Genomic DNA, 17,026 nt, shown 5'->3' with positions numbered 1-17,026 from the left:
CTGTGGTCTTCCCAGGTTCTCCTCTGGTTCACTCTCATCGGTGGATCTCAGCCTCTTTTGTTGCCATCCATCCATCTTGGCTGGTTCCATTTTCTCTTATGGTCTCGTAGTTTCACCCAGTCTCCTACACAGATGGTCAGAGCATCTGGATCCTCACCTGGGATTGGTTCTGCTGCTTTCCTCGTGTGAGAGTGGAGAAAACTTACAACAGACATTAGTTCCTTCATGTACTCAAGATGGTCACACTGTGTCTGTTATGTCTATCGGTCAGTCATAGGTCTCACCCCTGGGGTGTTCATTGGTCGTCTTGTTAACATCTCATAAGGTGTACACCCAATACCTTTGTTAAGGCTGCTGCGCATTTTCATGAGGACAAGGGGCAAGCATTCCACCCAACTAATTTTTGTGGAATGTCAGGCTTTTGCAAGCCCCCCCCTTTGATCATTTAATTAACCCTCTCTGTAATCCCGTTACTCCACGGGTGATAGATGGACACAAACTTCTGATCAACACCCATCATTTTGGCCACTTGGGCAACCACATCTCCTATGAGATGGGTCCCATTGTCTGCAGACAAAACCTCAGGCACTCTGAACCTGAGTATAATTTCCCTGACTAGCAATTTTGCAACTGTTCGCGCATCGCAGTTGGTGGTGGGAAATGCTTCCAACCACCTGGTGAACCTGTCAATTATCACCAGGCAATATCTCTTTCTTTCTTTTCGCTCTATCATGTCTATGAAATCCATAGCAAGATGAACAAAAGGTCCTTTTGGAGTGGGGAACTTCCCTGGTTGCAGTGGAGTTCCCATGTCTATGTTATATAACAAACATGTCGCGCAACAATAAATTTACTTTTATTTTTTTATTATTTTTTTTACACGTGCTGATTCAAATTTTGGCAAAACCATTGTGTAACGGTCGTAGAAGTCGTTCTCCTCCTCAGATGAGGAGGAGCATGGATCGGACCAACACGCAGCGAGGTATGATGACATACTGAATTTATTAAACAAGACGAAACACTATGAACACTTGAACAAACTACAAAACAATAAACGAAGTAGACAGACCTGAACTTACGAACTTACAATAATAACACGAAGAACGCACGAACAGGAACAGACTACAAACACGAACGAAAACGAAACAGTCCCGTGTGGTGCGACATACACAGACACGGAAGACAATCACCCACAAACAAACAGTGTGAACAGCCTACCTTTATATGGTTCTCAATCAGAGGAAACGTCAAACACCTGTCCCTGATTGAGAACCATATAAGGCTAATTACCAATGAACCTAAACATAGAAACACATAACATAGAATGCCCACCCCAACTCACGCCCTGACCAACTAAACACATACAAAAACAACAGAAAACAGGTCAGGAACGTGACAGAACCCCCCCCTCAAGGTGCGAACTCCGGGCGCACCCCTAAAACTCAAGGGGAGGGTCTGGGTGGGCATCTGTCCGCGGTGGCGGCTCCGGCGCAGGACGAGGACACCACTCCACCATTGTCTTTGTCCCCCTCCTTAGCGTCCCTTGAGTGGCGACCCTCGCCCCCGACCATGGTCCATGAACCTTCACCAAGGCCCCTCCTAAATATAGACAACTCAGGACAGAGAGGTAGCTCAGGACAGAGAGGTAGCTCAGGACAGAGAGGTAGCTCAGGACAGAGAGGTAGCTCAGGACAGAGAGGTAGCTCAGGACAGTAGGGCAGCTCATGACTGTAGGGCAGCTCATGACTGTAGGGCAGCTCATGACTGTAGGGCAGCTCATGACTGTAGGGCAGCTCATGACTGAAGGGCAGCTCATGACTGAAGGGCAGCTCATGACTGGAAGGCAGCTCATGACTGAAGGGCAACTCATGACTGAAGGGCAGCTCATGACTGGAAGGCAGCTCATGACTGAAGGGCAGCTCATGACTGAAGGGCAGCTCATGACTGGAAGGCAGCTCATGACTGGAAGGCAGCTCCGGACTGGAGGGCAGCTCCGGACTGGAGGGCAGCTCCGGACTGAGGGGCAGCTCATGACTGGCAGATGGCTCTGGCGGATCCTGGCTGACTGACGGCTCTGGCGGATCCTGGCTGGCTGGCGGCTCTGGCGGATCCTGGCTGGCTGGCGGCTCTGGCGGATCCTGGCTGGCTGGCGGCTCTGGCGGATCCTGGCTGGCTGGCGGCTCTGGCTGCTCCTGTCTGACGGAAGGCTCTGGCTGCTCCTGTCTGACGGAAGGCTCTGGCTGCTCCTGTCTGGCGGAAGGCTCTAGCGGCTCCTGTCTGGCGGACGGCTCTAGCGGCTCCTGTCTGGCGGAAGGTTCTAGCGGCTCCTGTCTGGCAGATGGCTCTGAAGGCTCATGACAGACGGGCGGCTTTGAAGGCTCAGTACAGACAGGCAGTTCATGCGGCGCTTGGCAGACGGACAGTTCAGACGGCGTTGGGCAGACGGGCAGTTCAGGCGGCGTTGGGCAGACGGGCAGTTCAGGCGCCGTTGGGCAGACGGGCAGTTCAGGCGCCGTTGGGCAGACGGGCAGTTCAGGCGCCGCTGGGCAGAGGGCAGACTCTGGCCGGCTGAGGCGCACTGTAGGCCTGGTGCGTGTCTCCAGTCCGGTACCACCAGTTCCGGCACCACGCACCTCAAAGCTAGTGCGGGGAGCAGGAACAGGGCACACTGGTTTCTCAAAGCGCACTATAGGCCTGGTGCGTGGTGCCGGAACTGGTGGTACCGGACTAAGGGCATGCACCTCAGGGCGAGTGCGGGGAGAAGGAACAGTGCGTACAGGGCTCTGGAGACGCACATTAGGCCTAGTGCGTGGTGCCGGAACTAGTGGTACCGGGCTGGGGACACGCATCTCAGGGCTAGTGTGGGAAACAACAACAGGACTCTGGAGACGCACAGGAGGCTTGGTGCGTGGTGTAGGCACGGGTGGTAATGGGCAGGAGACACGTACCATAGGGCTAGTGCGTGGAGCAGTAACAGGACGCACAGGACTCTGGAGACGCACAGGAGGCTTGATGCGTGGTGTAGGCACTGTCTTAACCAGACGGCTAGCACGCACCTCAGGACGAGTATGGAGAGCTGTTCCCGGTGACATCAACTCACCGACACCTTCAGTCGGACGGATGTCGTGCCTCATGCACCAAACCAGTACATCCCTCATTACTCTCTCCTCCACTTTCCCCATTAAATCCTTCACAGTCTCTGCGTCACTCACCTCCAATTCCGCCCTCAACGGCTCCTTTCGGTAAGCAGGGGGAGTTGGCTCAGCTCTGACTCCTAACTCTGCCACACTCCCCGTGTGCCCCCCCCCCCCCCCCCAATACATTTTTGGGGCAACTCACGCCCTGACCAACTAAACACATACAAAAACAACAGAAAACAGGTCAGGAACGTGACACATTGGGCCGAAATCTTCTCCTCCTAAATCTTCTGATCCTCCTAAATCCCCCCTTTGACCAATGGCTCACTCCATAAGCCAATCGGCAAATATTAAAGATCATGGTTGATAGTAAACAGGGCATGCCAGACAAAAGATGTAGCCATAAGCCAGACCTATTAGTAAACCCTCTTGCTCTCCAAACCCCACTAGCATACGCTGAGTCTGAGTAGACAGTAAGTGCCTTTCTTGCCCCTAATTCACAATATGTTTTCAGAGCTAATAATTCTGCCTGTTGCGCTGATAAATGTTCTGGTATAACCTCAATATCACTTTCCACATCTACTACAGCAAATCATACATGTTTCTTCCCTGTGCTTTGATCTATATAAGCAGAACCATCAACAAACAGAACCATGTCAGAGTCAAGCAGAGGTTCATCAAACAAGTCTTTGTCCAGTACACATTCCTGGGCTGTCCCGATGTCCCTGTTATTGTTCCTTCATTGTTGATTCAGAGGGAAATAAGAACTGTTGGTTTTCTGATTTCCCATTGGCCATGGCTGTCCTCTGTCATTAACTTGTCCTCCTTGTCCATAGGGCATAGGTGGCCCCGGGGGAGCATTTCCAGCTCTGGGCGAGTGGTACTGTGGCTGAGTTTCCTCTTCCTCTGCCAGACCCAAAGTTCCCTCTGCCGCTGTTGTAACCTCTTCCTCTTTCATTTCCCCCACACTGCGAACTCGCATGCCCCAACTGCCCACAGGTCCAGCATTGAGTGTTGTTCCAGTCATGCAGGGCTCTGGCGGGCCCACCTCTTCTTCCAGTTCATGTTTGTGGGTCACCATAAGGTTGAGTGGTGAAAATCCCATACCCTGTAATTTGGTCCCTTTTCCCCTCATAATTTAGCCTACTGTTCTGATTTGGTGGTGCACATGTAGCCTATAACCTGTTTTAGAGAAATGCAATAATGTAATATTGTAAGAGCTTTCATTGTCTACTTGCTCCCTTTATTTATCCTCCGGTTCTGACTTGGTGTACAGGGAGAATACTATCAGAACGACCCATCTTCTGAATCCTGTCGCTGTATATTTCAAAAGTGCTGAACAAATAGTTATATTGACTACGTCCGTCCTTGTCACAACTTCCGCCGAAGTTGGTCCCTCTCCTTGTTCGGGCGGCGTTCGACGTCACCGACCTTCTAGCCATCACTGATCCATTTTTTATTTTCCATTGGTTTTGTCTTGTCTTCCATCACACATGGTTCCAATCCCATCATTTACATGTTGTGTATTTAACCCTCTGTTCCCCCTCATGTCTTTGTCAGTGATTGTTTGATTGTATTGTATGTGCAAGTTATGTTCTGGTGTGCGACGGGTTTTGTACCCACTTTTATTATTTAGTATATTTTGGTTTTCGGAGTTTTTGAACACTTATTAAACGGCTCCGTTTATAACAAGTTCGTTCTCCTGCGCCTGACTTCCCTGCCACCAGAACGCACACATTGCAGTCCTAGCTCGGTCATTGATGTCTTATTCGAAATTACGGATTGCCTCTTATCCGCTCGTCGTCCCCTAATGCCATAGTTTGTACATCTCAATTGTCAATAGAAACCACATTTGTTTAAGCAAGTCAGCCATATCAACTATATTATCTAAAAATGGAAAGAGCATTGGCGACGGGGAGGGAAAAAATCCTGCAGTTTGAGGTCATGTGGCAGAAAGTGATAAGTACAATGGAGATAGGGGTTGGGGCTAGTGGGTCTGGGCAAGTGTGATGTAGTGATGCTTGTATAATGTCGTCGTTTGTATGTGTATGTTTTGTATTTTCTATAAAATATCAAACACAATCTTATAAAAAAGAAGAGAGAAACCTAAGGCTGAAAACCTAGCGTGGGTGTATTTCCCAGCGTTTCCTGTTCAGCAACTTGCATCTGAGGAAACCACAGACACAAACTGATAAAAAAAGCACCGCCTTTATCTTTCAACATCCAGCTCTGACAGCTGTAGCAGTTTAGTGTCAGTTCATGTTAGTCCTCCAGAGATGACTAACGCCACCTGCAACATCACCCACTACAGGTACCCTCTCTTCACGGCCACCTACAGTGGCGTGCTGGCCCTGGGTCTTCCCCTCAACACCTTCTCTCTGTGGCTCCTGTTATGCCGCTTGGGGGTCCGCTCGGTGCCCTTGATCTACATGGCCAACCTGGCCCTCTCAGACCTCCTCTTCACCCTCTCCATGCCGCTCCGGATCCTGTATTACGCCAGGCGCCACTGGCCCTATGGACACCTGGCCTGCATGGTCTCTGGGACTCTGTTTAACGTCAACCTCTACTCCAGCTCCTTCTTTATCATGTTTATTAGCGTGGACCGGTTCTTGGCTGTGGTCTATCCTCTGCGCTCACGCCCACTGAGGAGGATCGGTGTGGCCTGGAAGGCATGTGCGGCCGTATGGGTGGTGATTGGTGCCATGGCGGTGCCAGTGGCACTGACTCACCATGCCAGACAGAACCAGTGCGTAGGGTGGCTTTGCTTCGAGGGCTACACTCAGGACGAGTGGCGCTTTGGGTTCAATATCATCTGTGTGGCTGCTGTCGTGGGAAATGCCATTCCGTTCGCTGTAATCGTGGGCTGTACGGTGGTCGTGGTGCATAAGCTGAGAGTGCAGAAGGCCTCCTCTTCCTCATCCTCTTCCTCTGTGGATAAGAGCCGGATGGTGTGGCTGCTTGTGATCAACCTTGTGATCTACACAGTGTGTTTCATCCCCTTTCATGTTGCAGTAGTTCTATTTGGGCTCCACAAGCTACGATTCCTGCAATCCCAGTTCCCCTTCTTTGACTTCCATATTGGAACTATCTGCTTGGCTAGTGCCAACAGCTTCCTGGATCCTCTCATCTACTACTTCAGCTCCAAGATTCTGAAGATGGGGAGAGGGCATACAGGAACTGAAGTTAAATTCCATGGTTCTGCCTAGTTCTGCCTGGCAGTGGAGGACTGGCATTAGTAGTGGTGAGAATGCTAGAGATGGTCTTGAACGAGTTAATGGTGGACTTTGTTGTTCTTACACATTCTATACTGTATTTATGTATGCGTGTGAGAAGTCAAGTGGCAAATGGAAGGCAGTTACATTGGTTAGGATGTTGACTGAAGAAGCACCCTCATTTGTCCTGTATCGCTTAGTCTCATTTTTGTGAAAACTTCTTCTGTCTATTATGAGTGTGATGGGGAACGAAATGTCAGTTGTGGTGTGTGCTTGTTTGTGTGGCAGGAGAGAGATGTCACTAATAGCCCTGAAGTATCGTAGATACATAATTAATGTACCAAATGTTGTATATGACAGTTAAATTGTAGCTTCGTCCTATATTATTATATTTTATAAAGCCGTTTTATAAACCTGTTGAATGTCTTCCTCTGAAGGGAGATGCAGTTGAAATGTTGCAATGTTATTTTCTCTGATTATTGGTCATTGGTCTGACTTCTGTGCTTGGATTTGCCGCAATGGAATGATGTATTGTGAAAATGTTTCTATAAGAAATATATTAAACGTTCATTTAGCCTTTGTATTCTCATGTGTCATTCTGTTTCTAAAACACACACACAGGACAATGAAAATGCAAAGGTAAAATAACTAAGCCGTGTAGTTGAATTGTTTATTCATTAGGTACTGTAGTAGGATAAGCTATTACAAGTCAAATGACAGTACAGCATGGCGAGTCAGAAGAGAAGGGGACAGATCATGAAAATATACATCATACAGTAGGTCCCTTTTAAAACAGCAACAGAATTCCTTCATATCATACAGTATAGTAAAAAAAAAAGGTTAAGAGAGCAAGACAGGCAAGCAATGAAGAGATAGTAGATCAGGATAGCAGGTATGGAACCTGGCTACAAGGATTCAACTGCAGACAAGAGGCTGATCCCACTAGACAGAAGGAAGAGGACGACCACGTCCCAATTCTCCACCCTTCTCCGGAAGTGTTCACTTGCACACAGAATCAGGAAGTAGCCAAAGACATGCAGAAAGAAAGAGTCTAAAACCGGTCCCACTGTAGGTAATTTATAAAGCTAGATCCATCCCCAAATATGCCTAAGTAACACCCTCACGACTCAACATAGCGTTAATGACTATATATTTGGTTCCGTTGGCCCATTGAAAGCACTGCTACTTCAGTCTAAGCCATGTGAGAGCCAGACAGAGTCAATGAGTGGAAGATACCACAAAGAGGGACAAACCACAGAGAAATGATCAGTCAATCACAAAACAAGTTTAGATAAAAATCTATGCATATACAGTATATATTGCTTATAGGAATGATGCAAAATACATATACAGAATTCATGATTTACATAACAGGCGAAAAAACATTCAAATATACGAGGTATGTTTCGGGCATTTCTGGACAACAAAAACAAGACATCATCATGGGTTCACTTTGGTTGAACCGAGAGACCAATAAAAACACGTCTGCACAGCGCATGAAGCAGCATTATGCCCAATTCTCTTCACTGTTACACACACTGCACAGGGTTACAAAGAGAAGAAAAGTTAAATACTGAAAGGATCAACATGCCAACTCAATCTGAATCGATTGAAGTAAAAACCCGAGACAACTCATCTGATTATGCTGGCGTCGACCTCAAATGAAGACATATCAAATCCCCAAAAAACATCTGTGCAACATGACATTAAAACCCAAGGAACAAAAAAGCTAAGGATTCATTGCATTACCGGCATTATCAAAATATACAGACCATTGGAATACAAAAACAAATAAAACCAACACCAGAGCAGTAAACAACCCTTCAACTTGGGACAAAAAAAGGAATAAAAGTAAACATTAAAACCAATAACTATTTGGACAAACACAATCTTTTTAAAGTGCAATATAACGCCTAAGGGAGGTGCGAGGTATGGTTTGAGAGTTGGCTTGGTGGTGTAGGGAGGCCATCTTGCCATCTTCTCCCTCGGAAAAGTTAGACCCTGTCACAGATCACCGTCTCGACAACAAAGGTGTTCTCAAAGTGACGGATGCTGTGGCAGTTCCTCGCCTCGCGCTTGTCGATGCCTGGAGAGAGGGATGGAGAAGAAGAGAAGATAGGTAAAGCTTACATCCAGCATTATGTGTCATGTTCAATTATGTTCTACCTATAACATACATTTGATATGATATGGTTTGGGATATCTATTGTGCTATTGCTGTGCTGGGTTACAGAGGTACTGGCCACTCCCCATTTGTGTTCATATATCCACATATTAGGCGCCTAATAACCATTATGATACAATTTATGAACAGGCATCCTCATAAGACTAGATAGCTATAGCCCACTGCCTACCTCACTCACTGTTACCATGACTACCAGTACCAGCCTCATCTTGGATCAATGGAGTCGCCTATCAGTCCATATGTGTTCAGTGGCAAGGAAGCATGTTACATCATTGCTCTGGTTCTATAACTGGCCAATCACAGAGCCACACGGAGGATATTCCTACTGCGCAGCACTTCCTTCCCCACGCACGCTGCCTGATGGTGTGTTGGAGAAATGACTCACAAACACACACGCTATGTCTCTGACATGATAATCATACAGGGATGTGTGTGTGGAAGTTCGCCAAACAACTCATATTGTGGGAGGCTAGCGCCTGGCTGAGCCCACACAGTATGTGCGTGCTCTCCCTGTCTGAGCCCACACAGGAAGCTCCGATATCGACATGGCCATCTCCATTTCCTCTGCGATGATGGGTTTCACATGGCGACTTCTGACGGTCAGTGTTCCTCCCACCACACAGTCAGTCAACCCACGGATTCTCTGTTGACTCAGCGACTACTGTGAAAACACACACTCTTCTGTTCTCCTCTCCTCTCTACAGGAGAGGACGTGTCTAACTGATAGCATAGCACTTACATGCATCTCACGTTGCCAAGGACATCAGTGTGGGTGTGAGTGCGAAATTGTACGCGGGTGTGTGAGATAGAGGGAAAAAGAATATGTGTGTGTGTGTGTGTGTAGTACTTACGTCGGCGTGCATCGCGTCGGCGTTTGAGGCGGTAGGTGTCTTTGCCATAACAGAGCCGGTGGATGAAGGGCCCCAGCTGTCTCATGTTCCTCACCCTCCCCGTCACCACCATCTCCTCCTGGATGATGTAGGTCTGGGGCAGATACGTTCCCCTCTGTTGGAGAGGGAGACAAACACACTTTATATCACAGGCCGTACACAGATTAAGTCAGATATGACCGCAGTGTTCTACTGTAGGATACACACGCAAACAAACACCCAAACAGAATGTCTCTCTGAAGGACACACACACACACTCACACAGACATCACACAACAGCATACCTTGACATTGACCAGCAGCTCCCACAGGTTTCGTGGTGGCATGACCAGGGTGGTGTTGAGCTCAATCACGTAACACTTGTCCAGGGCAATGTCATGGTAAGCAGTCAGACCCTGGAATTAGAAATGACAGCAACAAATGTATCATCAATTCCGAGGTATTGAATAACTTTTTACCTTTGAGTAGCAGAAAGGTATTTGCTAACCACGTCTTGCAGCAGAGTTGGAGGAAGGAAGTGTCAGCACTCCAGTCTGACACTTCCTAACAGAGAAGGTCTCAAAACTTTCATTGCCTTGTAGACACATTCTCCAGAATCATATGCTCATATGTATAACAATTGGCAATGGGTGAGTCTTCTGGCACAAAATGGCTACCTTGTATCATAATCCACATTGGCTGTGTGTATTGACATAGGGATGACTGAGGGTCCCTTGGCTCTTACCCTGTGGAAGTCGTGGATGATGTCTGCAGGGTCGCTCCCTCCGAAATGGGGTACGGGCACGCTGATCTGCTCATAGTTGTCGTCCAGGTAGATGCCCACGTTCTCCTCCAGCTCCTGTCTGCCGTGCAGGGGGGCGTGCACCGAGTCCTCATACAGAACCCTGCAGTGGAACAGACTGTCCTCGGGAATCTAGAACACACAGGGAGAACAGATCAGAACAGGGTTAGGATAGTCGGGGATAGCTATATGTGGTATATCTATATCATTGATCATTGGTTCAATCAGAACCAATCTGTCTGTATGATTGAATATGTGAGGGATGATGTAGCAGGTAGTAGTAGCTACTACTGGTAGTTGTACAGTAGTATAGTTTAGTAAGGTGTGTGAGGTAGTATGTAAAAGTAATATTTTACCTGTAGTATGAAAAATAAGTGAATAGTGGTAGTTGTATTATAGTAGTATAGTGAAGTACAGTAGTATAGTACCTGTGGTATGAAGTAATAGCGATAGACATATATGGAGGCCAGCACCAGTCCTGACATGAACACCACCAGGCCAAAGGTGGGACAAAGCAGTCCGTTCAGATGAGACTTCTTGGGCCTCAGAGGAAGAACAAGCTCCTGGTGGAAGAAACAATACACAGGTCAGACCTACAGGCCAGTGTTAGATAAGAGTGATAAGAATTATCAGCAGGATGCTTCCACTATGAAACAGACGTTTCCGTTTCACTCAAGTAGCTAAGCAGTTATCTTCACCCAAGAAGAAAAGCAGGACTATGCTATCATCAAGTTCATCTGAGCAGAAATAATCAGTCATATAATATCTTTAGAGTGAGGTTTTTACACAGCGACACTTTCCTGTGCTACACCCTACCAAGCCATATCTTGCTTGTTTAGTCTGTGATGAGATGACTCTGTCCTTGCCAAGTGGTTAGTCAGAGAGGAATTCTCCAAGACGTACTGTAGGCTGAAGGCTGGAGATGCTGGAGATGCCTCCTCATCCCAACAGCCCACCCACAGTCTATCAGCCCTACCGTCAGTCTGTTCGCTATTAGCGATACGCTAGTCGCTAGCTAGAGACGGTACCCACACACGGTTGCTAGGGACTACGGAGGATCAAACGGGATGAGACGGATTGTGTTGTGTGTGCCCGAGTGACGGCGAAGGAGGCTGGCACGGTTGTCTGGGAGCTCTATTCATAGACCTCTACTTCCAAGTGCCTTATTTATAGCTGTGACAGCTGTTACATCACCACCTCCGGTAGGAGGGAGATCAGAGTGATTGCGTGGAAGAGGAATCTCAAGCCGGAGTTGGTATTAATAGTCTTTATACAGATTTGGCATATACACGTATCCTATGACGCCTTTGCAAGAATCCCCTGTCTCCCACCCAATGTAGACTATTTCTAAATCTGATGGAGGGTAGAGTTATCTAGCTCGTAGGCCTACAGTTGCTCAGTTTGACAGTCCAACTGCAAAACTCAAAATGCATTTATTCTGCCACCTGTAGAAATAAAATTCAATGTTTGCCACAAATGGCAGGACAACACTATACCATCCAGGTGTTCTCTAATGACACAGACCTACAACTGTGACGTCAACGCTAACAGATTGAGCGGCCACATATAGAAACAACAGTGTTTGAATACTAAGAGTCAACACTTTTGGCTCCTAAAGGTTTTTTTAGGCAAATCCAGTATGGCCACCCTTTTAGCAGCTCCCTGGCAGTTATGTAACCAAATGCATATGTCTTATGACTCTCTACAGTGTGACTTAATTTCTTTCCTCGTCGCCTTTCCTTCATCTGGTTTGAATGAACAGAACAGATGAAAGCCACCCGAAGTAAACCTATATGGCACCTACCAAATTGCACCTGTGAAGTATTTTCAGATCAGTGCAGATTGCATAGATTAGGGTGATCATGACACAAGGAAAATAAATCACATTACACTATTTAAATAAATGCATTGCGTCCTCATTTGCATGTATTTTATAATACAACAACTCCACTGCGCAGGTGGCCCTCACGCGCAACCTTCTGGATTGGCCGCGGAAACCACTTCGGTGACGTAACCATAGCGCAGCAATAACGTCCCCATTTGTATGCACAATTTGCATCGTAATTATTGATGCGATACAACTTAACAATATCAACCTATAAAACGTTTTGTCTTGAAAGCTTTCGATAAACATAACTATTATTCGACTAAAATTGTATAGGATAGCCTAGGATTCGTTGCTACATCTGTGGTGTATTCATTACGGCAACTGTTTAACGGAAGCAAACAGCAAAATGAGAGTTTCTATTGGACTAATTAGGGTAAATCCCGGCCCGTTTCGTTCAGTTTATGAAACGTTTTGCAACAAAATCAGCGGAATGAATACACCCCTGCAGTGTCGTGGTCGTACCACCCCCCCCCCTCCCCCCCAGCTAGCCTAAGAAGGTGACCTAATGTCAACATCCTCCGGCTGTGCTGTCTAGCTTGTATCTGTTTTAAAAGGTTACTTTAGATCTGTGTTTCCAGCGCTTTCACTGCAACAGTGTATCATTGCTGGTAACAATAGTACCAATAATACTAACAATAAATGATGTCGTGGTACTAAATGCAGATTGACCTACTGCTGCTGTTATGGTCTGTTTTGGAAAAATAGCCCTGATATAATCTAATTATTGCATCTTGGTCAGCAAAAAATCCCTCTTTCTCAACAACGGTATGTCAATACATGGAACATAGAAAAGAGATGCTGAACTCACGTGTTCATAGGGCATGAGAATCTCGGCTTTGTCTCCATCGAGCTCCTTCTCTGCTTTCTGCGCCGAGACCGACTGGAAAGTAATCTTCACCATCTTTGTATATCTTTTTCAATACACTGACTTCCTCATTCGATGCTGGTTGATTATATAGTTGCACGGTTCTTTCGCCCCCGTCCTATCAAGATCCTCTCTGACCTCAGATAAACGTAGTTGTGACGAACAACCGCATGTGGGACTCGAAAAAAATCATACCCTTATCACTTTTCAAAATAATTGTCGACATCCATATGAGGTTGATTCAAATGTTGCTTTTATTAGCCTGTTGTTTATGTTATTGTGTTTTATAATAATTGAGTTTGTATAAATATTGCTGGACTGAAAACAGTTTCCACCTAAATGGACGTTTTTCACTGCATTAATTAGATTCTGAATATGGTGTTTCTTTGCAAGATTGGTTAGGGGACCTTTATTTTGAAGGTTTGCACCAGATATGGGTATACTTTCCTCATCTTATTTTTAGCGCTTTTTCTTCTCTGATTTGACCGAATAAACTCTGATCATCCGGAAGTCTATAATGATACGCCTATACAGGAATGATACTGAAATTATCTCTTTAATGACGTGAAATTTGATATGTGAATGTTAACCACACATGTATAATCACTACGGAGTCTGAGTTTACACAGTCGGAAATTTACTTTGTGTTTAATTTAGCTGTTTTATTATTCTAAAGGCCATACTATAATGCCTACGCATTAATAAACTATTCATATGAGATAACAACTCCTATAGCAATGTATTAGCTGTCTGTCTGTTAGATCGTAGCAATAGAGCGCAAATGGAGAAACATCTTCAATTCATTTCATTTCACAACTCTCAATAAAGATAAGCATTGGAGCCCATGTGCCAAAGGTTGAGTTGACCTACAATAATATATATAAACATTTTGATTTTGTCATTTTAGCAGATGTTCTGTTTGGATTTACAGTCGTGAGTACATGCATTTCTATTTGTACAGGTCCCCAGTGGGAATCGAACCCACAACACCGGCATTCCAAGTGCCACGCTCTACCAACTAAGCCACATGGTGTTGAGAAAACTTCCTTTAGCCTATTCAAGACTAAGGATGGACGATATGTGACACATTTTCCTATTCAAATGTGGCCTAATGTCCCATTCTGTTAATTGTCTTGAATTGGGTTGGAATTGGCCTCGACTTTGGACATGACATGTATTAAGTGCAATGGCCCACAACTAAACTTGAAATACACGTAAAGGTGACTAATTACGCAACGTGAGAATTGTCTGTTAATGTTGAACGATTCAATAGGCTAATGGTTTGGCAATTTGGTGTTTGTTTGAGTCGGAACGTATGATGATGAGTACAAAATCAAACATTTATAGGGCACATTCAAAATGATCCTTTAGGCATATTGTTTACTTATTGTTTTATATTTCCTAATTGAATAAATTCAATAAATGTTATGTGTTGTTATGATTAATTGCCTCTGCGATTTCTTGTTATAATTTCATTTCCATCTATCTTTCAAAGCATATTTTAATTTTTTTATTTAACCTTTATTTAACCAGATAGGCTAGTTGAGAACAAGTTCTCATTTACAGGTCGCAGTTGTAAATATTGATATTGGTCTCAGGAGCAGACTAGAATTGTGGGTTATAAAATAAAAACTTATTTCTGGCTGGGATAGAAACCAAATAATATCCCTCTTGTGGTCTAGGCAAATCCTCTCCCTCTGAAGACAATTTCTATGGTGCACAGAGGACAAAAGGCTAGACCAGCGATTGGCTGATTCGCAAGTGCGCTGAACAATCTCTTGCTCGCGCAGTCAGCCCCTCTATTCACATTTAAATTAGGCGTTATAAATAACTACTACTACTGGCACTGTCGTTGCGCTTGAGGCTGCATAACAAATCTAGTACCCGTCTGCGCAAAAGTACAGCTCGGCTTTGTTTGCAGCAGGGACCGGCGGCCATCTGTCCCATTTACGGAGTGTAACGGTCGTGTGGATTTACCAAACCTCGGGCAGTGTCTGGGTTAAACTTCTACAACATGGCCCCCACTCACAATATCAAAAAAGAACTGAGTAGAGACGAAGATGAATACTATGGCATTAAAGTGGACAGAAAGGTAGGCCAAAGTGACGATAATTGTCGTGTATTGAGTGTTCTTTGGTTTGACTAAATGTAGCCTAATTTATTAATGTGGCGGTGAATTATTTTTATTTTTTTCCAGATCAGAAAGCCGTTGGTTGAGAAAAAGAGACGGGCTCGCATCAATGAAAGTTTACAGGAACTCAGAGTTCTTCTCGCAGACACAGATGTACGTTTTTGCACATCTTATGTCACTTTATATCACATGTCCCCTCTCTTTGTGTAGTCTATTGTCGTTGCATTGTAAACCAGTTATTTACATTGTAGCCTATCAATATGCCATTCACAGTTACAATCAAAGATGGAGAATGCCGAAGTGCTGGAAATGACTGTAAAACGAGTGGAGAGTATCCTTCAAAACCAAGCACAAGGTAAACTATAGGATTATGCACTTATGCACATGTACATTTTCACCCAACTGGTAGAATGTTGTTTGTGTAAGGCCTATATTCAGTGTGTCTCATTAGTGTATCTCTCTAGCTCTGTTTCTACCTGCCTCTAACATGCGTCCTTCATTCTGATCTTGATCTGATCTTGTCTGTTTACACTTATAAGATCTGATCACAATCAGATCACAATGCGTCTTTTAATCGTCTACACCTGTCTAAAAATGTGGGCAACATCAGAATGTGAACAGGATCAGGACCAATAATGAATGTTAGAACCAGGTATAAACGGGGCTTCTGTCTGTGCTCTGTCAGAGGTAGACCCAGTGAACCAGGAGGCGAGTGAAAGGTTCGCTGCTGGCTACATCCAGTGCATGCATGAGGTGCACACCTTCGTGTCCAGCTGCCCGGGAATCGACGCGACTCTCGCGGCGGAGCTCTTGAACCATCTCCTGGAATGTATGCCTCTGAACGACGAGGACAGACTCCAGGTGATGCTCCAGGATATTATGGCGGACTGCTCCACTAATGGCAGTAGCACTTGGCCCAGTTCTGAGGGCATTTACGCAGCACTGGTCTCCCCTGGAGGAAGGAGCATCCCCAGCGGAAGCTCCTCAACCCTCTCCCCAGCGCCCTCCACCACCTCCAGCGATGACCTGTGCTCGGATCTGGACGAGACTGACTCTGAGCAGAGCCACATCTCTGTGGACGCTGAAAACCAGGATGTTCTGAACATGCCCAGAGTGGCCTATTCCAAGTCCATGTGGAGACCTTGGTAGAGCCAAATTACTGTAGGCCTACAACTGTCAGTTACTAGAGGAATAGCCTAAAAAAGTTATTGTATATTGTGTTTTATTCTGTATATTTGAAGATACAATTCCTTGTAATCTTGTTAGACTGTTGGATGAGAGACGTAGGAATAGCATGAGAAGTGGGACATTATCACTACAATGACTATACTTGGTAATGCGTTATAAAGACCTACTACTACTAAGTCTGGTTGCAAGTAGGCTAGAGGTGGCATCATTTTAAAAAGCAATTTTTGTGTCTTTTAGCCAGAATTCTAGGTTGTACAGATGTAAATATGTATTTGTTGATAGTATGGCTGTATAGAAAGTACCATGTCCTAGTAAACCACACTCAGTAATGCCGTGTTGTGTGGAAATTATTTTATTTGTGTAGGTTTAATAAAATAAATATTTTATGTTATCTGTAACATTGTAATAACAAATGTTTTTCAGACAAATTGTCATACACTGACGTAGTTAATTTCATTAAATAGATTTTCTCTTCATATTGGACTCAGTTTATCCTATTTACTCAGCGGTGAACATTTTCACATGAAGTAATGGACAATCTGTCTGTTGTTTCAGGGAAGTATATATTAGGGGGCTCCTGAGTGGCGCAGTGGTCTAACACACTGCATCTCAGTGCTAGAGGTGTCACACTGTTTCAATTCCAGGATGTATCACAACCGGCTGTGATTGGGAGACCCATAGGGCGGTGCACAATTGGCCCGGCATTGTTAGGGTTTGGCCGGGGTTAGCCATCATTGTAAATAAGAAAG

The 17,026-nt window shown here is 45.3% G+C and overlaps 3 protein-coding genes across 3 annotated transcripts; 2 read left to right on the top strand and 1 right to left on the bottom strand.

Moving 5' to 3' along the window:
- Window positions 1-5,413: 5,413 nt before the first annotated feature.
- lpar5a (lysophosphatidic acid receptor 5a) lies at window positions 5,414-6,343 on the top strand. The gene has a single exon (XM_039004542.1). It carries the CDS (start codon window positions 5,414-5,416, stop codon window positions 6,341-6,343), a length of 930 nt encoding a protein of 309 aa, XP_038860470.1.
- Window positions 6,344-7,047: 704 nt separating this feature from the next.
- On the bottom strand, window positions 7,048-13,052 carry LOC120055529 (integral membrane protein 2C-like). The gene is made up of 6 exons (XM_039003390.1): window positions 12,902-13,052; window positions 10,634-10,768; window positions 10,149-10,337; window positions 9,709-9,819; window positions 9,386-9,539; window positions 7,048-8,435 (listed from the first exon to the last, which is right to left on the bottom strand). The coding sequence occupies exons 1-6, from the start codon at window positions 12,992-12,994 to the stop codon at window positions 8,344-8,346; spliced, it is 774 nt and encodes a 257-aa protein (XP_038859318.1). The 5' UTR covers window positions 12,995-13,052; the 3' UTR covers window positions 7,048-8,343.
- Window positions 13,053-14,797: 1,745 nt separating this feature from the next.
- Window positions 14,798-16,238, top strand: hes6 (hes family bHLH transcription factor 6). Its single transcript, XM_039003389.1, has 4 exons — window positions 14,798-15,050; window positions 15,156-15,242; window positions 15,363-15,444; window positions 15,775-16,238. The coding sequence occupies exons 1-4, from the start codon at window positions 14,973-14,975 to the stop codon at window positions 16,236-16,238; spliced, it is 711 nt and encodes a 236-aa protein (XP_038859317.1). The 5' UTR covers window positions 14,798-14,972.
- Window positions 16,239-17,026: the final 788 nt, after the last annotated feature.

Source organism: Salvelinus namaycush, chromosome 11 (assembly GCF_016432855.1).
Source record: "Salvelinus namaycush isolate Seneca chromosome 11, SaNama_1.0, whole genome shotgun sequence".
Lineage (NCBI taxonomy): Eukaryota > Metazoa > Chordata > Actinopteri > Salmoniformes > Salmonidae > Salvelinus > Salvelinus namaycush.
The sequence above is the reverse complement of the archived record's forward strand: the minus strand, read 5'-3'. Positions and strand labels throughout refer to the sequence as shown.